This window comes from Vitis riparia, chromosome 3 (genome assembly GCF_004353265.1).
Source record: "Vitis riparia cultivar Riparia Gloire de Montpellier isolate 1030 chromosome 3, EGFV_Vit.rip_1.0, whole genome shotgun sequence".
NCBI lineage: Eukaryota > Viridiplantae > Streptophyta > Magnoliopsida > Vitales > Vitaceae > Vitis > Vitis riparia.
The window spans coordinates 14,763,644-14,788,979 of NC_048433.1; the positions used below are offsets into that span (position 1 = coordinate 14,763,644).

The following is a 25,336-nucleotide window of genomic DNA, read 5'->3' on the forward strand; positions in this document are numbered from 1 at the left end:
ATCTCTACTCCTGACGCCAAAAATGGAAACATCTCATCATAATCCATATGAATAAGAACCCCCGGGCTCTATGAATGTGAATGAGGTGGCTATGCCTCAGTATAAACCACCTGAAGTGACTATGCTCCAATGAAAAAAATCAAAGTCCATCACTGATGAGAGGGCTATGCCTCAAAATAAATCGTCATCTCAAAAATCAACCATTAATGAGTAGAGTGTGTCCCAATGCAGAGTATCGAGTAGAGTGACTGTATCTCCAATAAAAGCGCTCTCTGAAATGGCTATGCCCCAGTGTAGGGTCATCCCACAACTCCTAATCCATCATAATCCACGCGAAGAAACGAACTGATTATGCCTCAGTGCAAAGCATCATCCCAAAAGAAAACGTCATCGATGAGTGGGGTATGCCCCAGTGTAGATAACCGCGCCTCTGAAAATCCATCACTGATAATAGGGGTATGCCCCAGTGTAAATCATCATCTCAACTCCCCATCCATCATGCTCTGAGAGATAATCTCCGACCAAGCTCGAGTATTGCCCACGTGGGAGCTGTCAAACATGATGTAAAGTAATGGCCTCAGGGTGGTCTTCAGACACGGGACGTAACGTAGGCTAAGGTAATAGGGTGAAAGAAATGAAAGGAAACTAGGCTCAAAGATCCCAATGATATAATCCCCCATACCCCTCGTGCATGAGATGCAATGCATAGAAAACGTCATAAGTCCCGGACCTAGGGGTCCCCACACGAAAAGTGATGATAAATGAATGGTCACATCGAATGAACAAATATGATGTGTGGATGCTGAACCCAAGTCAAACATCAAGCAAGATGAGAAAAGAAAGAAATCAGATGAGGTAGAGTGGAATGGAGGTGATAGAAGAAGACGAAGAGATAGAAAAGTGAGTGATGGTCAACCTGCATCAAAGCATGAAAAATAGTCACATCCGAAATAGACGGAATGATGGATAGAGCAAGGATCCAGAGATACTAAAGAAAGGTCACTCGACTCTCTCACAAAAATCGAATGGGTGACTCATACTCTCACCCAAAATATGCATCAAGATGAATCTCAGAAAGAAGCTCTCATACGAACTCTCTCTAACACAGGAACTCAATGAAGCAACCTGACACGTCCATACACATGCCCAATGAAGAATGATATAATGAACAATGCGCTCTTCTTCTTTTTTTTTCTTTTTTTTTTCTTTTTTATCTTTTTTTTTTTTTTTTTTTTTTTTTTTTTTTTTTTTGCGCATACCCTGATCAATAATGAATGAACTCCCATGAAAATGCATACCCAAATAACCAAACCCTCTCCACATACGAATGTAACATGAATCCTCACCAACAAGACAACCTCTCAAAATAACATCTCTGAACCACTGCCCATGGGGTGAATGATAGGAAAGAATGTGACAATCCTCCATGCAGTGACGTGTGAAAAACCACCACTCAAGGTGAAAACGAGGATAATGTGGAGTAAGCAATGATGAAAGAAAAGACAGAGAGCGAATATCACAAGAGGTGATATGTGATATCGGAAAAATAGTGATGAAATGATGTCCAAGTGGAAAATATCACAGCGAAGAGTGAAGAATGAGGCTCGAATATGTATGTCAGTTCTGGAACTCATGACGCATCCAAACATAGCATGCAAGCACTACAGGGTCCCCAACCCGGTGTAATAGGTAAATGAGGTGATGAAAGAAAAGGCTATGTGCTCGTGTGAGGCTCAAAGGGCTAGCAACGGGTAACTCTATATGTGAGGGTGATAAAGTAAATAGGCTTAATGAAATGATGGCCACCCATCCTTTGACCAAAACCTCGAACATTGTGCTTTCGAGATCTCACATGGCTAATACTAAAGACTGGCATCCATCCAACATAGTCATGGCGACTCCTCTGAAATCGTGCGAAAGCTCCCACTGATGCTTTATGATAACCATCAATGTACTCTGAAAATCAACTCACTCTGTCATCATAAGCCACTCACCATCATCTCATAAAATCACCATGTCTAATCATCCCGACTCTCTGAAGTCATGTGCAATGGCCCAAATCTGGATGCTCCATGATAACCCCTCTATCTCAACAACATCATCAAATAGTCAAGCCACTCTCTCATCACAATCCATCTATCATCGTGTAAAACTCACCTCGGGTCTAACCATCTCGGACTCTAGCTAGTCAGATCAAGGAAATGATGGAAAGGAAATGCAATAGTACTGTAGCGTGATAAGGCGAACAAAGGTAGCAAAGTCGTGTAATGGTACCAAGGGGTGGTGTCATGTCAGGCTCAAAATGGGTAGGTCGCCAAGTCCATAGAGCCAGGGTATGGATACGGATATGGATATGGTACTGCTCTAAGCAGAAGGTGAAATGGGTCACAATCTCAAACCCCCTAGGTCGATCTCCTGATCCTAGGTCAATAGGCTCAATATCCTCCATGATAGGTCAGGCCAAAGTGATCATGATGTATAAGTGAAAATGTCTCAAATCAAAAGCATAGCACACATCAACGCAAGATATGCAAAACATACTCATTAGAAAAGAGAATAACACATACTCAAAGTAAAAAGATCATATCACTAAATGAACCAAATGAGTACATCATGTGTGAAGCGATAGAGGACTACAAAAGACTAGACTCTCAACATGAACTACAAACAACGACTCTGAACCAAACTGGCCTCGACAAAACAACTCTGATGAGCTAAACACTGGACCCGACAGAATGGGAACGACTCTGATGACGACCAGAAATCAAAATGAAAGGTGCTCTGAGCTAAATCGCTGCAAAATGATGTGCCCATGCCGGCTGACCCAAGTCCTCAACCTGGAAGATCCCAGAACACCATATGCCATCAGTACCCTCAATATCCAAATCAATCTACTGATGACCAGGAGGAGGAGGAACTGCATGTGTAGAATGTGTAGGCAAGGGATTGGTGGTCACACTTGGCCTAGCCAAGTCAACCACCCCTGAATCGATCAAATCTTGTATCGCATGATGGAGTGCTGAACAACGCTCAGTATCGTGCCCTGGAATCTGATGATACAAGCAGTGCTCATGTGAACGGAAATGAGGAGGAATAGGATGGGGCAAAGGCCTCGGCACCAAAGGAACAATCACTCCAGCGTCCCTGAGCTTCTCAAAAACTCTAGTCAAAGTCATGCCTAACGGAGTGAACTGTCTCGTGGCTCTCTGTGCATATGGTCTAGGCGGTGGGTGAATAGCGACTCTCGGATGTGGTGGTCGCGGCTGCATGCTAGTCTGAGCAATGTAAGGCTCCTGAGCATAATCCAGCTGATACTGATACTGTGGAAGAGAGAAAGGAGCTCTGACTGGAGGAGGTCTGTAAGGCGAGTGATGTGCGGGCCTCCGATACTGATAGCTAATAGCGCCAACCTCTCCAGATCTACCAAATGATCCAATCGGCTTCTTCCCCTTACTGTCAGGGGAAGGAGTAACATCCGTCCATAATCCTCGAGCGATGGCCTCCTCAACACTGAAAGCTGCCTGAACCAGACTCTTGAGATCCTGAAATGGGACGCCCACAAGACGTCTCGCGAACCTCGGCTGTAGGTTCCGAAGAACCATATCAATCTGATCCTGCTCCTTAGGCCGGTCTATCATACCAGCCACCTTTGCCCTCCAACGAGTGACAAAGGAAGAAATAGACTCGTCTGGCCTCTGCCTGGTGGCCTCCAACTCTCGTCTAGATACGTCAATATCAGCACTGAAAGCAAACTGAGTCAAGAACTCATGAGCCACATCCCCCCAGGTGCGGAGTCTCGAAGGCTCAACCGAAGCAAACCACCTCTGAGCTGCTCCACTAAGTGACATAGGGAAGAGGGCCACCAACTGCGCATCATCGATACCATGTGCCCTCATGACCGTGCTGAACAGTCTCAAGTGGATCTTGGGACAACCAATCCCACTGTAACGCTCGATGTCTGGCATACGAAACTTGGCGGGCAAGCTAGCCGCCGGTATGCCGTCTCTGTCATCCCAAGTCAAACCTCCGTCCTGCAATCTGATCCGTCTCATCATGGACTCAAGCCTCTCAACCTTGGCCTCCTGCTCGGCTAATCGAGTATCCTCAATAGTGGGAACCATGGGAGGTGGCACTGTGACAGTAGGTGGTGGAATGGTCTCATAATGATCTGCCAGATGGAATGGAGTACCAAGTGAAACCCCAGGTGGACGAGTCTGTGCTGTCTGAGATGCATGAGGAATCGTCTCGTCAGTGACCATGCCAGCCGGATGAGGATCCTGGCGAGAACTCTCTATCTGATCCAAGCGTCTACTGACTCCGGCCATGAACTCCTGAAAGGAAGCAAGTGTGGAAGCTAGCTCGTCCGACATCTCAACTGAACTGTCTGAACTCGGATATGAATCTGCTCTGATCAATCGTCCTCCAACTCTCCTCCAAGAATGTGACTCCAGACTCAAACGACTCCTAAACTGACTCCCTACAATGTAAACAAAACGGATGAAGGACACGAGATAAAACTCTAAAATACGACAATACAACATGCAAGTAGATGGTCCTGAGATGGCAATCTGAAATCTGGATGTATGACGAAAACTTTAGAGTCATAAAGGTGTCCATTGTGAGATGGCTACAAATGTGACCAGAGAATTCCTATCAATAATCCGAGATAAAAAAGGTGTGAAAAAAAAACACGCTATCACGAGATCAATACTCCATTTATAACCACATATCCTTGAATCAACCTTCAACTCGAGCTCCATAAGAGAAAAATAATAAGGTGATCAAGGCAATTCTCTCGAAAAAAGTGTGAATATCAAAACGTGTCTTTCACCTTTCTGTAATGAAAATATGAGCATCGAGTCGAAAATCGAACTAAGGATCAAACAAAGAATGAGGTATCGGGCTCGTGATAGGTGTACAGTGCAAAAACAAGACGATCATGATCGATGAACATATCCCGAAGCATCCAGTAAGTGACAACAAAGTGAAAGAATGTGCCCAACCAAGAAAGAAAGACGAAAGCCCTAGGGGGTAAGCATGACAAACTCATTGAGTGAAAAACGTAATCCAAGGTGACACAATAAAGGTGATCCGACTGATACTCAAACTCAAACCGATCTCTGAGCACTCTCGACTGGAGACTAAAAAGAAGGAGTGTCGAATCCGAACTATGACTATAGAGGCTATGAAGGCCCTCAGATGCACCCATGTGTAGGGAGGAAGTCCTAATAGAAGGATCTATAACTCAACCTACGAGGTCAAGGCGGCTCTAAATGGATATGGGCGGACTTTAAAAGATCCCTAACAGAAGCGATCGTACCCTCCGGCGGTACGCAACCCTCTGCACGCCTCCGAAGAGACGGGGCGCTTCCATGCAAGGTGGTCATCACCTCCACACATGCACTACCTCGACATCCCAGGGGGTTCCTATGGTGAAACCTCTCAAACTCTCAACACTCAACGGTCGACTAAAGTGCACAGTGAATGGTGTGGGTGCATCCGAAAACCCTAAGAAGCTAAAACAAGAGAGAAAACACACTGGTCGCACAATTATCCATGAAACCTAGCTCGGGGCTATACAGGTCTTCAATGATCGGACTCCAATCAGCATCAATATGTCGGTCTCCTCCAGAACGCTCCCAAACATCAGTATAGCCTGTCGCTAGACCCTATTCCTAACCTCTATCTCGGTCAGAGTACAAGCACACACGAGGCCTCACACTTGCAAAAGTGAGAACCGAAATGAAGGAAATGACCGAAACTAGAGGGTCGGAGATAAGGGGATAGATGTGCTACCCACACGGACAAGCAACACGCAATCACACAAAGGAAGGGTAGTCATGCACCATACAGTCAAGCAGAGTATAGGTATATCACTCAAGTCCACACAAACTATGATGATCAAGACGAATAGTGATACAGACATCATGCTCAAAAGATAATCAAGGCAATATACAAGCCAGAGAATCAACACATCAAGTCAAATGATATATACCAGTGAATCCATGCATGTGAGGTGAATAGAACAATCATGGCAAAATCAGAATGACTATGCTAAGCAAGGCAAGATGATCGATCAATATAATCAGCATGTCAATGTACTCAACAAACATGGCAATGAAGCACAGAAAAATTGCCACAATCGGAATGCTCAATCAAGATAAACAAGCATCATAATCAACAATGACCATGTCCCAAGTAAAAAAAACAAACACCCCAAACATGCATCCAATAGTATCGGGAACTCTCAATGTGCAATCAAGAAATAGATACTCACTGATCGACTCATCAAACGCCACATTTGCTTCATCTTAAGTTCAAGCTTGACCCTCTAGTGATCCCCAGCGGAGTCGCCATTTTGTGGACCCCGCATTTCAACTCATGCGTTTCCCACTCGATGGCGAGCTCGATTTTCATTTGAAAAATTGATTTTATTCATTGTTTGAAAAAATGACTTGGAGTCGCCACTTATTTTTGTTTTATTTTTAAAAGGGTAAACAAAATAAGAAAGAAAAACCCTAAGTGTGACTCCTTGTTTTGGAAAAGGTGGTCTGCAAAAAACCGGATCGGGTTCGGGGGTCAGGTTACTTATCGGGAAGGTACGGTACAGACCGTAGCACCCCTCTAAGTCCCTAAAGTCGGGTCTCTACTAATAAAATGAAGCAATCATGGCAATTGATGAGGAAATCAATGAATACTCAGAGTGATCATGCACACGTGAGAATCTAAACATGCATACCGAAAATGATCAGAGCGGATGTGGATGCGTACCTGGGCAGTGATCCGTGAAGCGCTATCAAGAAGTGAGGTTAGTGCACAATTAAGGAATAATTTCGAGCATGTCATAGAGCAGGATAAATCAATCATGTATCATATCAAGTCAACCAATCAATCAGTCAATCATAAAAATCACGTATGTGGGGCCCCCACCAAAGCCCGATTGATATTGCACGAATTAATCTCACAAATTCCATTATTCTGAAATTATGAAAATGACATTCATGCTTATATAAAGTCAAGAGGAACAAAAGATTATTTGAAAACCGGAATGGAATTAAAATTGTTCGAGTGAAGACCGGATTTTTGAAATTTGTTTGAAAATTGGAGTATTAGGAATTAAATTTAATAATTGAAATTTTGGAAATTAAATTTAAAAGAAATTAAAATTTTGGAAATCGGAAATTAAGTTCAGAAATTGGAATTTTGAAGAATTGTTTAAAATGGAATTTCAAAATAACTAAAATAATAATAATTAAATAGATTAATGGAAATATTGGAATTTTCAGAAATAGAAATTTAATTCGGAAATCGAAAGTTTTAATGAATTGTTTAAAATGGAATTTTTAGAATAAATAAATAGAATAAAATAATTAAATAGATTAATGGAAATATTGGAATTTTTGGAATTTAATTCGGTAATCAGAAATTTTAATGAATTGTTTAAAATGGAATTTTAGAATAAATAAATAGAATAAAATAATTAAATAGATTAATGGAAATATTGGAATTAGAAATTAAAATCGAAAAGTCGAAAATTTCAATAAATTGTTTTAAAATGGAATTTTGGAATGAATAAATAAAATAATAATAATAATTAAATAAATTAATGTGAATATTGAAATTTTGAAAATTAGAAATTAAATTTGAAAATCGGAATTTTAGAAAATTATTTGAAAATGGAACTTTTGATAATTAAATTTGAAAATAATTAAAATTTGGAAAGTTAAAGTTTTTTTTTTTTTTATAAAAAAAATAAAAAAATTAAACTTAAAAAAAATGGTGTTTTTGAAAAATTAAATTAAAAATTGAAGGTTTAGAAACTTATTTGAAAAAAGAATATTTAGAAAATTAAATTTGGACGTCAAAATATGAAGAATAATAAAAAAAAAAATAGATTAGTAGTGGGTAGGTTTTGCTGGATGATGGAAATTAAAGTATGAAATGCAAGGAAAGTGACTTTTCATATCATGGCTTTTACGGGTAAAAGAAATAGAGAAAATAAAATAAAATAAAAAGCAATGATGAAAATTGGAAATTGAGACTTGATGGCATTCTCGTTAAATGCTATAATATTTCTTTTCCTCAATATATGCAAATGACATTGCCCCAATTCCTTCAGTGGCGTGTCCACCTGGAGAAAAACTCCCTAACACCATCACCCATGCCACTGCTCTCATTGGTGCCCGACTAATTAGCCCCACCACTGGCAAAGCCGCTGTCACCACCACCATGGGCGAGGCCGTCTGCTTCACCCTCAGTGCCTCGTACAGACTGGAAGGCTAAGGAGAGGAGAGTGATTAGGACCCAGCAATGGCGGCGCTGGAGGCGTGAGGACTGAGTCTAAGCGAAGAAAGACGAGAGAGAGGAAGATGAAGAAAAACTAAAAGAGCTTCCAAAGCTCCTTCTTTTGGAGGTTGACAACTCTTTTCTTCTCCAGGATTTTCTCGGAGTGGAGTTGGATGATGATATTAAGGGCTTGGAGGGATGTTTATTTTAGGATTATCTCAGCCATTGGAGGTGATCTGAGCGCTTTTAGAGAGATAAAAAGACAATGGTAGAGAGTAGTGATGAGTGGTGGCCAAAGTGGTGAAGTTAGACCATGGGTATAGGATAGAAAAAAAAAGCTTGTGGGAAATGGGTAATAGAGTGAAATCATCTTTTAGCAAAATCCAAAGGAATAGCAGATATAAAACAATAACAAGCAGCCTATAATCACCTCAAATAGCAACAAGTAGATCAAAAGCATAGCCTCAAGTCCACACTCAACCCAGACAATGTAAAGAAGCTAGTGAAAAGCAAAGTAAAGTAATGAAGAAAATGGAGATGCCCCCGCTCACACTTACCTTTTGATCTGCCTCTTAAAAGAGTTTGTTTTTGCTTTGAGCTGGCTGTGTCTCCTTTGGAAACCAGTTCCCAAAAGCTCCGCCACCCCTAGGTCTCCTGCCTCGTTTTCTTTTTTTCTTCCTCCCCTCTACAAGGAGCTCCTCCCACCCGAAAAATCCGCACCTGTTCTTCTGTTCACCACCTCAGCAAGCATGGGCTCCTCAACAAACAACATGGTCGCCCTTGCCTCTTGCCGTGTCCATGCATCCAATGCAGCTTCTTCATGGCAAAAAAAGGGGGCCACCTCCTCACTTAAAAAAAAACATCCGAGTGGCCCTCAAACCAACTGGAAAAACCCTTAGTCTTTTAAGGGGTCTACAATATCATTAAATGCTTTGAGGCTAAGCAATTGAGTAAGATGATTTAGTATCCCAATATTTAATTCACGTTGAAATTGAAATTGAAGTGCTGAGAAAAGGAAATGATGGTTGGTATTAAATAATATATTTTAGAATATTTATTGAAATTTTTGTCAAAATAATATAAATATTAAATTATTTTTTTATAAAAAAACCCTTTTATTTGTTTAGCATTAAAGGAAACAAAATAGAAGTAATTATAATAGGAAATCTTCAGACCATGTTCGGCAACAGGGACTGAAAATGCCAAATCCATTTATTTTTCATTCAATTGTTTATTAGATATGAGAATAAAAAATAAGGTGTCTAAATAAGGTGAATGGAAATTATGAAAACTTATTATTGATAACAGGAGGACGAGATCCATCTTCCTGGATGAATCAGCTTAATACATAGAAAGGAAAAGGATGCAGTAAGAAAGAATCACCTATTTCGTGAATCCCATCCAGAAATTGTGGCTGCTTCAGTCAAAGCATCTCTCCACTTCACCACCTGCTCCATCTTATCCTTGTAAACTTGTTCATGCTTTGCAAATGCTTTCGCAAAACTCCCTTCTTGCTTTCTTACATGGGAGGGATCCACATTGTGGAAAACCGGTAGAGCTGTTTGCCTCCTCATTTTGACACACTCAAGAATCTTTGTAAGTTCATCCAAACACCAACTTGAAGACGCATAGTTTTCGGAGAAAATGATGATGGAACACCTCGATTCTTCAATTGCCTGTAGGAGAGCTGGAGATATTTTGTCGCCTCTCCTGAGTTGGTTATCTTTGAAAGTGTTGATTCCCTTTTGACAAAGCGCCGCGTGAAGATGGGCAGTAAAGCTTTGGCGGGTGTCTTCACCTCTGAAACTAAGGAAGACATCGTACTTCCAGCGATGGGTGGAAGAGGAAGAAGGTACTGAGAGACTGGTTGAAGAAGAAGCCATTGCAAAATTCAAAGAAGGGTTTGGAAGACCGGTAGCTTGACTGAGAGAATTGTAACTTGAGAGGGTAGGGGTGGATGAAGACTAAACTAAAGCAAGAAACCACTGTATAACAGTAGATAAAAACATAAAGGAAAGGGAAAGTGAGAGGCCAGACCATGAAACAAATATATTTTTAGATCTTCACCGTGGCATTTGTAGGGTTTACGCGGTCCCAACGGAAAATCTACGCGGTTGAAATTTATCTATTAATTATATATTTAAATTTTTTATTGTAAAATGAATAACAATTAAAAAAAAGAAAAAAAAAAGAGAGAGAGAATAAATGAAAATAATGAATCTTGCTATTAATATATTGCTGATATTTTACTGATTGTTTGACAATTTTTCGTTAAAAACTGGCCACTAAAAAATTGAATAAAAAAATCCATAAGAACCTCAAATCGAACCTGAGCAATTTTTAAAGAATTAAAAATTTGCCCAAGTTTTTAGCTATGAATTTGCCTAAGAAAAACATCTAACGTTGCATGTTATTCAAAGAAAAAAAATTTGTAAGGAAACCTCTGTTGGTTTTTTTCTTTTTCTTTTATGGACATCATTTACTCTATGTGTTCCTTTTTGTCTCTGAAGAGTAAGAGGGAAACTATTTTAGTATTTCTTTGATAATACTTTTAAAAATAATTTCATAAATACTTTTATAAAAAGGCAATTTTTAGTTGTTTTAAAAAATTAGATTCTGAATACCCAAACGTAAAAAAACAATTTTAAAGATGGTCTAAATTTGTTCTAGAAAAAACAATTTAATTTCAAAATAAATTCTTTAAAAATTGTTTTCACAAAAAATAAAAATATCAACATTTTTTTTAGTTAATAAACTATTTTTCTATTCTAAAGTATAAAAAAAATTATTTTAATGAATAGTTTCGAATAGACCTTTAGATTATGTATGGTTCTTGAAAATTTTAAAAGAAAATGGGAGGAAAAGAAAATATTGAAAAAAAATAGAAGAAAAGAAAAAAAAAATTTTAACTCAATAAATTATTTTTATATGTTTTTATAAAAGCATTTCATTTGTTTCTCTCGATTGATTAATTTGAAAATACGTAAATTTTTTAGGAATTTTAATTGTATTTTATTTTTTTTTGTGTTTTTATGATAAAATTAAATATGAAAAAACTATTTTTTAAAACATTTTTTTTTCTCTTTAATATCTTTTGGGATCCGAATATAGTCTTAATCTTCTTTTATTTTTCCATTATTTTTCATGTTATTTTTCATTTTATTATGATACAAGCAAGTGATTTATCTCTCTTTCTTTCTCTTTTTTCTTTCATTTTTTTTAAGTTCCCAACATGCCTTAAGAAGGGCAATGGCAGGTTCAGGGTTGAGATGAACAGGAGTGAGAAAAGGAGAAGGCTACCAAACAAGAATTTTTGTGAAGCATAATTGCATATGGATACACGTTCGAAGCACCATTGCATTCTGGGGGGCCTCCACTGCTTTTCCTAAGAAAATTACTGTATCAACATTTGGCTTCACATGGATGAGGCAAGCATCTTCAACCATCGGCCTCGGTCAGTCGGAAATCATAAGGCCTGACCCCAGACCTGGACGAATCAAGAAGCCCATTGATTGGTCAACAGGTCCGGGAGCCTAGCAAAATGTAATGAGAAGAGAAAATATGTTAATTTATATTTTCATATATAGTTTAATGTGATTGAAAGAAATTAGAAGAAATTGGAAAATGAATTGAAACATTAATGATTTTAGAACACTAAATTTATTTGGAATTTCTATTTTCTACGATTTGATAACATTTTTAGTGTCATTCAATTGTTATATTTTAAGCATTGATGATAACATTTTTAGTTGGAATTGAAAAATATAGAGTAGAGAGTAAGGTCATGGCATTTAATGTTTATTTATTATCTTAATGAAAAATAAATAGAAAATTTTAATTTGAATGTTTGCAACCTTATTATCACTTTAGATAAAAATAAATAAAAATAAAAATAAAAATTTACCAGTCTCCTAGTATAAAATAGAAGCTTTCTAATCATTTTGGATTAAAATTTTCTTCATTTTTCTCCATTAATTATCTCTTCGTATGTACGAACGTGTGCATTTTCAACCTCTCTTATTCCAACATATACCATCTATTAAAACTAAACATTGTTCTACTTGTGAGTGTTTAGTTAGGTTGGCAATTCTTGATAAAATTCATAAGTGTCCCCTAACTCGGCTTTTCAATTCCTCTTCAAACAACTTGACTTTGAAGACTAAGACTTTGCTAAGAGGTTAAGGTATGTAGCCAAATGTGTGGTGATTGAATGTAAATCAACCCTGTTTTAATCTTTAAAAGTATTGGAAAGCGGACAACAATGGTTTTTGGTGCAAGACTTTTATTCTCCTTTTTCTGGATCGATCAAGGTGTAGGGGCAGATCGATCCAACTAACTTGTTTTTTTTTTTATTTTTTATCAAATCTCAGCCATTAGATTAAGGGCTTCTTTTTACACTTTAAAAGACAATCTTCTCTCATTAATAGGGTAGAGACTGCAGAAAACGTGGAGAAAGTTGCAACCACTCCATGTGTTCTTCATTTTCTCATATCTTTTCCTAATTTGGGGGTTTTTGGTTGCAAAGAAAATCCAATTCTCTTAATGTTTTCCAAACTAATTTTTAATGGATTTTCTTGAGTAATAAATGGGTTGATTCCTTCCTTCATTCATATCTCAATCTCTCATTCTATTTGGGTTTGAGTACAAACCCATTTTCTTCTTGTGTGGATTCAAGAAGAGGTTGAGATTGAACTTGGTACGAACTCCAAGTGTGCTTCGGCAGATGAAGGTGAGAAGCTAAAAGTGAAGGTACTAGTCAAGTGGTCCGGGAAGGATTGGTTGGTTTGAGATAGGTAAAACCTTGTACTCAGTTTTTATTTTTCATAGTGGAGTTTTTCAATCGGTGGTAGGCCTATGGTTTTTTTTTTATCTCTTTGGAGGTTTTCCACGTTAAAATCTGGTGTTAATTGTCTCTTTCTCGAACTCTACACTTTGATTTATTTTCTATTTTTGATATCATTGATTAATTGGGCATATATGTTGAATGGAAGAAATATGAGGTGATATAAATGTGATGATCCATGGAATATCCTTAATATTTTTTTTGCTCATTTTGGTTAATGATATCATGGAGTAAATTGATATGAGTTGAGGAGATAATTATTCTTTTGATTTATTTTTGAGGATTGTTGAAGCATTTGCATGTGTATTGCATTTATAAATTGTTGGGAGAGTGTTGGTGCATACATTATTGCTTGTGGATGTTGTGCTTTGTTGAAAAGTTGTTGGAAGAGAAGTTTCTTGACATTGATAAGGTCTAAGGTTAGGTAATCTTTGTTGGGAGAATTTTTAAATTGTTCTACAACACCTATTCACCCCCCCTCTAGGTGTAGTCCATTATTGAGATTCACATTTTCAATTGGTATTAGAGCAGGTTTTTAAAGAAAAAAAAATCATTTTCGGTCCTTGAATCTCAATCATGGAACCTCATCAAGAGGGAGCTTCCATTGGGAGACCACCATTTTCAACGGTGAAAATTATTCTCATTGGAAAGTGAGAATGCGATATTTTCTCAAAATGCAAAGTGAAAAAGTTTGGAACGCTATTGAATTTGGTTGGTCTCCACCTAAGGTGTTGGATAGAGAAGATAGACCAACTAATGTTATCAAGCTTAAGTTGGAATAGGATAGAGGTGATAATGAAGCTAGTGAGAACAATGCTAGAGCCATGTATTCTATCTTTAATGCCATTAGCAAGGATGAATTTCGTAGGATAGCCACATGTACTTCGGCTAAGGAGGCTTAGGATATCCTCCAAGAGACTCATGAAGGCACTAATGTTGTGAAAGTGTCCAAACTTCAAATGTTGACCTCTAGGTTTAAGACAATTAGGATGGAAGATCATGAGAATTTTGGAGAGTTTCATCCAAAATTGATGGACATTGTGAATTCTAGCTTTAATCTAGGTGAGTCCATCCCTAATTCTAGAGTGGTTAGAAAAATTCTAAGATCTCTACTAGAGAGATTTAGAGCAAAAGTCACCGCCATTGAAGAGTCCAAGGATGTAGATTCCTTGAAAGTGGATGAACTTGTAGGTTCACTCCAAACTTTTGAAATAACTCTTGGATCACCTAGGAAATCAAAGGGCATTGCCTTGAATGCCATTAAAGAAGAGTTCTTAGGTTTCGAAGGTGAGGGTGATGAGAAAATATCGGATGGAGAAGTTGCTATATTTGCTAGGAAATTAAAAAAATACATGAAGTTCAGGAAATATAAGAAGTCCAAGGAAGATGCTAAAAAATGGAATAATTCAATGGGAAAATCAAATGTGAAAGACAAAAAGAAAGACAAGAGTGTCAAAAAGGACCTTGAGGTTGAGTGCTTCAAGTGTGGGGGAAAAGGTCACTATGCCATTGAATGTCCCTCAAAGAAAAAAGGAAAGAAAGCCATGCAAGTCTCTTGAAGTGACACAGAATCATGTCAATCTAGTGAAAAAGAATCCAATGCCAATGAGGAATGCACTAATTTCACAACCTTTATGGCAAGTGTCATTGATGAACCACTAAAAAATGAGGCACTTAGTGAGTCTTGTGAGTCAAGTGACTCCAATGGTGATGAGATGAGTTTTGACTCTGCATATGAGACTTTGTACAAGGAGTGCTTAAGTCTCAAACAGGAACAAGTTAAGTGGAAGACTTCTAAAAGGAGTTTAATCAATGAGATTAAAACTTTAAAGGGAAAAAAAAGTCTTTGCTAGATAAAATTGCATTTCTTAAGGGTGAACACTTTGACATGAAGAAAATGTGTGATGAATTGAAGAGTGAAAATCAAGTGTTTAAGAATGAGTTGAGTCTTAGGAAAGAAGAGTCACATCCTAACTCTAAAAGACTTAGTGATTTGGTCAATTCAGGGAGAAAATCATTTGATAAAAGAGGCTTAGGTTTTGTTGATGAAACTAACACTCCAAGTAGTGGTAAAACAATTTTTGTCAAGCCTTGTGAAGGAGTGGTCCCTAAGAAAATTCCTCATAAACTGAAACTTCATTACACTAATTGCACTAAAATGGGACACACTGTTGATAGATGTTATACTAGGATGTTTGAGAGTTTCCAAAGAAAGTTGACCAACCTAATGAATGAATCATTCACTTTGAGAAATAGGTTGTTACAAGGAGGCAAGAAAGTGTTTAAGAGGGATTCAAATGTCCCTCATCATAGTGGCTTCCAAGGAAGCACTTCAAATGGAATGACTAAAGTCACAAATGTAAAACAAATATGGGTGAAAAAGAATGAGCTTAATTACTTTGTTGTTCACACTGCACTTAGAGTTAGTGAGTCACACTCATGGTACTTTGATAGTAGTTATTCACATCATATGACAGGTAATATATCACTCTTCACTAATTTCACTGAATTTGCAGGAGGAAATATGATTTTTAGTGATGACAATGTTGCCAGTGTGAAAAGGAAATGCAAAATTTGTGCTCTCCGGATCCCTAACCTTGAAAAGGTCTTGTATGTGGAAGGATTGAAAGCTAACTTGATTAACATTAGTCAAATATGTGACAAGAAGTTTAATGTTCAATTTTCACAAAATTTATGTAAAGTGTTTGATTTGAATGAAAATTGTGTGATGATTGGTTTGAAAACTTCTGATAATTGTTATGTCGTTTGTCAAAATTCTTTTACCTATTCTTCTTCTTCCCTTGTGTGTGGTAGTTCAAAAGTTGAATCAATCGATTTGTGGCACCGTAGGTTAGGTCATTTAAACTACCGTGACTGGATAAAGGTTGCTAATAATGAAGTCATCAAAAGGATTCCTAAGCTTGGAAAACCCTCTAATCCTATTTGTGGTCCTTGTCAAAAAGGAAAACAAATAAGGAGTACACATAAGAGATTTGATGAAATTTTGACCTCTAAACCTTTAGAACTCTTACATATGGACCTCATGGGACCAATGAGAATTGAGAGTTTAGGGGGCAAGAAATACATTTTAGTGATGGTTGATGACTATTCTAGGTATGCATAGGTTGCATTCCTAAGAGATAAGAATAAGGCATTCATAAATTTCAAGGACATTGGTTTGAAAATTCAAAATGAAAAAATGTATCCCATTGAAAGAATTAAAAGTGATAGGAGGAGAGAATTTGACAATTATGATTTTTTAGAATTTTGTCATTCTCTAGGAATCAAACATGAGTTTTCTGCTCTTAGAACACCTCAACAAAATGGGGTAGTTAAGAGAAAGAATCATGTCCTTCAAGAAATGGCCCAAACAATGCTAAATCAACATGAACTTCCTACACATTTTTTGGTTGAAGCCATCAACACCGCTTGCTATACTTCCAATAGAACTCACATGCATCCTCATACTAGGAAGACTTGTTATGAGCTGTGGAAAGGTAAGAAACCCAGTGTGAAGTTCTTTAGGGTGTTTGGAAGTAAATGTTATGTCTTGAAAGATCATGAAAATCTTGGAAAGTTTGAATCCAAGAGCGAAGAAGGGATATTCTTAGGATATTCCTCCAAAAGTTAGGCATATAGAGTATACATATTGAGTTCAAAATGTATGGTGCATTCAATCAATGTGATTGTGGATGATCTAGGATCAAGGTCAAGAGAGTGTGATGAGGATAGAATTGATGTGTTAAAAGATATTGAAGTAATTGAAGAAAAATCTTAAGATAAAAAATTAAGTGAAGAGGAAGAAAAGAAAGAAGAGTAAGGAAAGAAAGGAGATAAGGGGAGAATTGAGCCATCAAAGAAAAATAAGTCAAGGGTACCTAAGAACTATCCATTGAGCAATGTGATTGGGAACTATGAAGATAACATGGTAACAAGAAGACAATCCAAGCTAAATGAGGTAAGTTATGTTTGCTATACCTCCCAAATTGAACCAAAAAGTGTTGAAGAAGTCTTGAATGATGAAGCTTGGGTAGAGGCTCTTCATGAAGAGCTAAATTAATTTTCTAGAAATGAAGTTTGGTTCTTAGTGCTTAGACCAAAAGATGTGAATGTCATTGGAACAAAATGAATTTTCAAAAATAAGATGGATGAAAATGGTGTGATTGTGAGAAATAAAGCTAGGTTGGTTGCTCAAGGGTTCAAGAAAATTGAAGGAATTGATTTTGATGAAACCTTTGCTCCAGTTGCAAGACTTGAATCCATTCGAATACTCTTAGTTGTTGCTTGTGTATGGAAATTTAAATTGTTTCAAATGGATGTCAAGAGTGCCTTTTGAATGAGATCCTTAATGAAGAAGTGTATGTGGAGCAACCCAAAGAGTTTCAAGACCCTATGTATCCAAATCGTGTCTATAGACTTAGAAAAGCTCTCTATGGTTTAAAGCAAGCTCCTAGAGCTTGGATGAAAGACTCACATCCTATCTTCTTAAGAAAGAATTCATGAGAGGAGGAGCTAATCGAACATTGTTCACTAGAAGAAATGATGAAGTGTTCTTGGTAGCACAAATCTATGTGGATGACATAGTGTTTGACTCTATCTCCAGTGAGTGTGCTTTAGATTTTTCCAAAGAGATGAAAAGTGAGTTTGAGATGAGCAGGGTAGGAGAATGACCTATTTTCTTGGTTTCCAAGTGAAACAACTCAAGAATGGGATTTTCCTATCCCAATCCAAGTATGCAAAGGAACTTGTCAAAAAGTTTGGGCTTGAGTCAACTAAACATTTTAGGACACCAATGCCTACCAACCTAAAGCTAAGTAAGGATGATTTCGAGAAAGGGGTAGAGGAAACATTGTATAGAAGCATGATTGGTAGCCTCTTGTACCTCACTACTAGTAGACCAGACATAACTTTTAGTGTTGGAGTGTGTGCTAGGTATCAAGCATGTCTTAAGGAATCTCATCTCATAGCTCTTAAGCGTATCATTAGGTACATTGCTGGTACTTTAGAGCTAAGTCTTTGGTATCCATTTGACACTAATTCTGATGTAACTTGCTACATTGATGCTGATTGGGCAGGAAATGTGGATGATAGGAAAATCACTTCAGGTGGTTGTTTCTATATTGGAAATTGCTTGGTTGCTTGGATGAGTAAGAAGCAAAACTATGTTTCCCTTTCCACAGCTGAAGCGGAATACATTGCAACCGGTAGTTGTTGTTCTCAGCTTTTGTGGATCAAAAAAATGTTGAGAGACTATGGAATAGATCAAGGAACCATGGTAGTGTTTTGTGACAATACTAGTGCAATCAACATCTCAAAGAACCATGTTCTTCACTCTAAAACAAAACACATTGACATTAAACATCACTTCATTCGTGACTTAGTTGAAGACAAAGTGGTGTCATTGGAATATGTTCCAACTGAGGATTAAATTGATGATATTCTCACTAAACCTTTGGATGTGTCTAGGTTTGAATCACTTAGAAAGTCTATAGGTTTATGTATAGTCAATTAACTTCCTCTAGAATCTGTCTAGGACATCCTCTTGCATATTCTTGAGTCTTAGTTGTCTTCCTAAGTTCCTAAATTTCATCAAGTTGATGTTCTTTTTGTTTTGGTTCAATCTCTTCTTCACTTTTCATAAATTTTCAACATTTGCTGAGTTCATGAAAGTGACATGCTCACACTTTTGTTTAAGGGTTAGATTGACTCATAATGATCTTAAAAGCTTCAAGAAGTTTTTATCTCCATGGCTTGATTGATAAACATGATATTGAATCTTTGCTATTTTGATTTGTTTAGATAAGCCACAAAAGGTTAGTGATTCATGCCTAATTGGTGTCTCAGCTGATTCGTGTCCAGCTGGTGCTTCTTGATGGCAGGTGTAGTCAACAAAATTTTTAACCTATAACACCATGAACTAGGGTAGCAAATACAAAGCTACTATAGCATAGTGGCTCTAGGATCGTTCCACTGGGAAGGATACTCAAGAAAAAAATGATACCAATTCAAAGTGAATTGGTGTTGTTTCATTTCAAGATTAACTAAAGAAATAAAACACAAACTTTGGTAGAAAAAGGTTTGGACTTAGATCAACAACACAACAAGTGATGAAAATAACTTAAGAAGAAAAGCATTCCTTGGAGATTCAGGTATACAGGGGAGGTTTCTCATGCAAAATCATAGCTTCGGTCAGTTAGTTCACTTCCTCACATTAGAGAATTAACATTAAGTCAATTCTCTAACATGTGCTGCATAAATGCATCCCTCAATTGGATTTCAGCTCTAATTCTCTCACTGATGCAACTTGCAATGGTTTGAGCCTCTCACTTAGCTTTTACCATTCAAGGTGATCTTTAACCTTGGATTACCCGTCAAAAGCTCGCAAGAGGTAACTAATGGATGTCTCCTAGGAGTCCAAAAGCTTACCAAGTGTTGGCTATTCTAGAAAATCCTACCTTCAAGTCACCTACCAGAGGCTCGCAAGGGGTAAACTAGTGCATCTCCATGGTTAGAGATCACTTGCCTTACCAAGTGTTGGCCCAGGTGACTCCAAGGTGTTTTAAGTTAACTAAAAACATTAGAAACCATTCACGGGACACACTTACTCTTCATTCATAGCTGAAACCACAAAGCTTCTGATTGAAGCACTTGGAACCTTTCCCGGCAACCTTAACTCCAAGGAACTAAAAGATTTAGTTACTCATTCTCTGGGGAAAACTCCTCAGAGAGTGCATAACTTAGTAAAATAAGTAAAAACACAATCAAAGAGAGAAGGTAAGGTAAGGAAAGAGCTCAAGCTCTGCGTATTTCTGCCTTTTTCAGCTTACAAAAAGTTCAACAACCAGCCCCCCTTAATAGGCTCCTCGGGCTTCATTTTAAACCAAAATTACAATGACAGCTATCCCATGATATTTTGCCAAATTCCTAACTTAAAAGCTAAGGAAATCTATCATTGGTGACTTACAAGGAGAATTTGGCCATTTGGGCAACAAAAATCTAATGAAAAATATCTCCAAGCGTCGGTTACAAATATCGGGGAGCACTCAGGATCACTTCGCAGGCGACAAGTGAGGTCTGCGGAATTTCGCAGGTGCACAAGAGGAGTTGCGAAATTTCTTCATAGCAGCCAGCTGCTTCAACACTTCAACAAAAGGACTTCCATCTTGAGGTGTTTAGCTTTCATCGCGGCGTGAAGCTTCAGGGGGAGTCCATAGCACTGTGCTAAAGTGCTGCGAAATATCTTGCAACATAAGGCTGATTCCGCAGCACTACTCTGAAGCCTCCTTCAGCTTGGAGCAGTTGTCTTCCAAAGGCTGTAACTTCCTCATTTCAGCTCCAAATTGCACACGGTTTGAAGCATTGGATTGTTGACTTCCTAAGCTTTCAAATGACATATTGTATGTATAATTTGGACTTCAGGAAGTGCTCCAAAATTGGCTGCAGTGGCTGTCATCAAGAATGCTCCATGACTGATTCCTCTTTTGCTTTTCCTTGCATTCCCACTTTGCTTATGGCAAAAGTGCTTCAAAGCTTGGCTTCTTCATTCTTCTTAGCTTCCCATTGCTTGCCAAGGATTCCATATAACTCTCCTCAATTACATAATGCTTTGGTGGTCAAAATGCTATCAAAACACCAAAACTTAAGGCAATTTGATTATAATTGATTGCAAGGAGCCTTAACATGCTAATTGGGTTAAAAGGCTCTAACTACTACTCAAAAGTGTTTAAAAGGATTAATTATAAGCTATCAAATAGCACTTTTTGAGTAGTAATCACTCCCCCCAACCGACATATTGCTAGTTCCTTAGCAATGAAGGAGAGAAAAACAAAACAAAATACCATAATTTACAACATCATGCTGATCACTTCCAAAAAAATATTTAAGTGGCATGACTGACAAACTCTCACATGGAACATTAAAGGAATATAACCTCAAATTTCAACAAGAGAAATCAGCAATCTTGCTAAATACCACTGATCAAGGGAAAGCATTATGCAAATTGAAGTTTTAAAACCATTTTCACTTCCAAAGAACCAAACTTTATTCTTCCACAAAAATCTAAGTGTAAGATGATAGCTTCCGAATATAACATGCTAAACTAATCTCTCCCCCCAACCTATCTCTTTTCAACACTTTAGCAAACTGATCAAATTCAATAAACAGAGAACACACTTTTCTCCTTTTTTTTTTTTTTTAAGGTAACAGGCTTAAGGGGCATTCTTTTCTGTTTTGTCCATGTAACGGGGGGTCCATCGATGACTCCCAACCAATTAAGGTTTAGGGCATCAAGCTTTAAGGATCTTTCAACCACTAACTCCTCGGATTTCACCCCGGACTTTTTCATATACCCTTTTAGACCTTGCTCGGGTTTCAAGGCAAGCAAACACTTTGCTTTCTTTCTTCTTTTTTTTTTTTTTCAAAGGCTCATTGGCCTTTCTTAAGGTGTCTCAATATCATTAAAATGAGGTCAAAGATACCAAGTCCCAAAATTTTCTAAGTCAAGGGGGAAATAGTTTCTCATTTTATAAAAGGAATCTATTGTGCACAGTGTGTGAATAGCTTAAAGTGGAAGGACTAAACTTGATTTCAATAGAAGTTTCAACAATTGAACCACTTTAGCAAGCATAATCCAAACTCTAAGTTAGATGAAAAGCAACAGTTCAGTTTCTCCTATTTTAGTTCGAAAATTCTTCCTCAAAATCCATGGAGATTATAGTAATAAGCAAAAAACTACAACTACTTTACTAAACAAAACTAAAATATCAAAATAACTTAGCATACTTCCTTCAACTTAGCAAACTTCCTTCCTCATTTCTCCCCCCCAACCGAGCTGAGCATTGTCCTCAATGTGATATGGTTGATCGAAAATAAAGGGAGGAAGTGGTACCTCCTGATCGATTTCAATTTCGAATATTGAATGGAGAAATCACATGTTTCAAAAAGAATAAAAGGTGTGAGCAAAGGGAGAAAGAGTAAATTGATGCTAAAAGTTAACAAAAAATTAGATTTTGTATTACTTTACTCATTTGTGATCAGCTGGAAAAGAAGTAATACAAGCAATCCAAAGAATCTCCATATATATTATCAAAATGTAGGAGATTTCATAAAAGATTAACCAAAACAAAATACAAAAAAGTAATATATCAAAGATATAAAAATGTTCAGAGGAAGGTAGTGCTAGAGCTGATGGCCTATGAAGATGGCTCTGCCTCTGGAGTAGCTGACTGATGAGGGGCAGGAGGCTCTGTGGTGATAGGAGTGGCCTGCTCATCAGCTGCTTGGAGGCCAAGATGCTGCTGAAGCTGCCTCAGGATAAAAATATGCTGAGCCTGAGTAGCCATCATCTGCTGCTGGTGAGATCTCAAAGCTGCCATCTCTTGAGCAAGTCTGCTTTGAGAGGCTGTCAATGTCTCCAATGCCTGGCATAGATCCCTATACTCAGAAATAGGGATGGCCATCCTAGGCTCGGCTGATGTGGAAGGCTGTGCTGAAACAGGGGCTGCTGGAGGAACTGGAGATGCACTGGCCATGGAGGAGAGGCTGCAGGCATACCCTCAGGTATGAGGCGTGGGGATGCTCTCTTAGCAGGTAGAGCCTGAACTGGCTGTGGAAGTTCCGGTTGCTCCATCTTGTAAGCTGTCATGTTGCTCCATTTTTCAAAAGTAAAAACATCCCTACAGACCTTCTTTTGCTCCTGCTGAGGCTCTGCTGGATATCCCAGGCGCTCAAGGATTTGGCATAACAGTCGTGGGAAGAGAAGATGGATGGAATCAGCCCTTTGCAATTTTTTTCTATGCACCTTCTCTTCAAAATAGATAAGAGCTGCCAAGATCAAATGGTGAGGGCCAAATAATAGCCCTCTGACATTCTATACAGGGTCTCCAACATAATTCCCCTTCTCTGAGTCCAATGTTGAAGGGGATAGATACTATGCCTCAACAGAGCATCAATAAGGAACATCTTTGGGGGAAGTTCCCCTCTCAGCAGATACGGGTTTCTGGATGCTCCTCCAGACAAAATGTGCACCATCTCCAGCTGAGATGGATTGGCCCAAGCTTTAAAGTCATCGAAATGACTGGGCTCATATGGAATATTCAAAGCTTCAGCTATTTGCCGAGCTCCCAAGATGCCATGCCTACCATCAATAACGAAATGAATTAAGGTAGGATCCCTGACCTGTCGAGTAGTCATGGATTGATAGAAATCCATTGCTATTCTGGGGTAGAAGAAGTCTCGCGGGGTCAGAAACTGCTCCATTCGGTATCTTCGCAGCAATTGGAATGTTTCTTCAAGCTCCGGGCGCAGTTGGAAAGCAGCTATGTCAAAGTATAGCTCCGAATGGAATGGCCGGTCTCGGCAATCCAAATTGCCCTCAATTGGAGGCTGAGCTAGAATTGGCCGCCTGATTATCGCTTCCGAAGCTGGTTCGGATGGGATTTGGGGCTCAGCAGGCGGCGGCTGGATTGCTGGAAGCTTCGCAGGCGGTGCCGGAGATGGCATCGAAGATGGAATTGGAGATGGGGCAGGAGACGCAACAGGGGATGAAACAGGGGATTGCCCTGTTAAATCGATAGGCTCCGAGCTTTCCACCCTAGCTCGCTTTTGGAGGGGCCGGCCCCCTGACCTGGTAAGGTAGCGCCTCGCGCGGAGGGGTTTGCAATGCTGGCTTGGCCTGGCACTTTTTTGGCGAGGGCTTTGCCGGTGGCGGGACGGCTTCTGGCCGCGGCGGCTCAGAGACGAAGCTTGTACTGGTGCCTCGCGCGGCGTTCGCTTTCGGGTGGAAGGGGATGAAGACTTCGCGCCCCTGGTTCGTGCCATTGCGAGCAAATGAGGGCTAGGACGGCGGCGATAAACGGAGGGGGCAATCGGAGTTGCTAGCGGCGTCGGACTAGGGAGAGGAGACGAACGGTCTGCTGCTGCGATTTTTCCCCTTTTCTGAAATGGATTCGCAGCCCAAATGACCGGTATTTATAACGGTTACAAGAATATGAAGGTCATTTGGGGTTTGCAGAAGAAAAACGGCTTCGCAGCAAAATTGGGCGTTTCGAATTCAAAAATCGCTTTCGCAGCTCACTTCGCAGCTGCGAAATTGGAGTACTATGCTCGGAATGGCGCTCGTGTGCCAAAGACCGGTTTCGCAATTGCGGAACCGTCTTCGCAAGAGAGAAATCGCTGAGAAACGCTGCGGAATGGCGTTTTTTTACGCCTTAGTGGTTCGCAGAGCATTCGCAGCTGCGAAAGGGGTTCCTGTGCTGCGAAGTGGCACTCGTGTGCCAATACCGGTTTCGCAGTTGCGGAACGTTTCGCAGAGGGTTAAAAGTGTTGCGAAGTGGTTTCGCAACAAAAAACCATTTTCGCAGAGAAATCCTCTTTGGCTGCGAAATCTCGCAGAGCTCTGCTTCTCCCCTGTTTTTGCTCTGTTTCAGCTCTGTTTCGGCTCCAATTTCTTCTCGATTTTTTTCTTTTCATTTCTTCCCATCTGAAATCATTCAAAAAGATGAAATTACAAAAACATCAATTTAAGATCAAAAACTAAGATCAAAAGTAAAATTTTACTTTAAAATTTACAGAATTTACAAAATTTTGGACTTTGGTAAAACCAAGTCAGCAAACCTTCTTTGCTTAGGCTTTTTGAGGCTCAAGGAGGTTGATCTCCTCCTTGTCTAATTTGAATGGCTCCATATATGGTTGAGACGATATCCATTAACTTTAAAGGTTTCCTTGCCATCGGAATTCATAATTCCACTACTCCATGATTAAGTACTTGATGGATAATGAATGGACCAATCACCTGGACTTGAGCTTTCCAGGAAAAATATGAAGTCTTGTGTCATAGAGTAAAACTCTTTGGCCTTTTTGAAATTCCTTGGTAGAAATCAGTTGGTTCATGCCACTTCTTCATCCTTTGTTTTGCAACTTTGGAGTTGATATAAGCATCATTTCTCAATTCTCCATCTCATTAAGGTCTAAGCACCTTTTTGCCCCAGCCCTAATCAAATCCATATTCAGCTTTTTGATTGCCCACCAAGCCTTGTATTCAACTTCCACAGGGAGATGACAAGCTTTACCATAGACAAGACGATAGGGGGACATGCCAAGAATAGTCTTATAAGCTGTTCTATAGGCCCACAAGGAGTCATAGAGCTTAACAGACCAATCTTTCCTGCTTGTACTCACCACTTTCATCAGTATATTCTTTATCTCCCT

General features: G+C 38.8%; 2 protein-coding genes across 2 annotated transcripts; both read right to left on the minus strand.

Moving 5' to 3' along the window:
- Nucleotides 1-2,527: 2,527 nt before the first annotated feature.
- On the minus strand, nt 2,528-8,888 carry LOC117911287. Its single transcript, XM_034825592.1, has 2 exons — nt 8,844-8,888; nt 2,528-4,477 (listed from the first exon to the last, which is right to left on the minus strand). Exon 2 carries the CDS (start codon nt 4,368-4,370, stop codon nt 2,892-2,894), a length of 1,479 nt encoding a protein of 492 aa, XP_034681483.1. The 5' UTR covers nt 4,371-4,477; nt 8,844-8,888; the 3' UTR covers nt 2,528-2,891.
- A 620-nt stretch (nt 8,889-9,508) lies between these two features.
- LOC117911288 (disease resistance protein RPV1-like) lies at nt 9,509-10,264 on the minus strand. Its single transcript, XM_034825593.1, has one exon. The coding sequence runs from the start codon at nt 10,167-10,169 to the stop codon at nt 9,666-9,668; it is 504 nt and encodes a 167-aa protein (XP_034681484.1). The 5' UTR covers nt 10,170-10,264; the 3' UTR covers nt 9,509-9,665.
- Between the last annotated feature and the right edge of the window lie 15,072 nt (nt 10,265-25,336).

Coding starts and splice junctions, on each gene's coding strand:
- LOC117911288 (XM_034825593.1), bottom strand. CDS start 10,169: ATGGCTTCTTCTTCAACCAGTCTCTCAGTACCTTCTTCCTCTTCCACC.
- LOC117911287 (XM_034825592.1), bottom strand. CDS start 4,370: ATGTCGGACGAGCTAGCTTCCACACTTGCTTCCTTTCAGGAGTTCATG.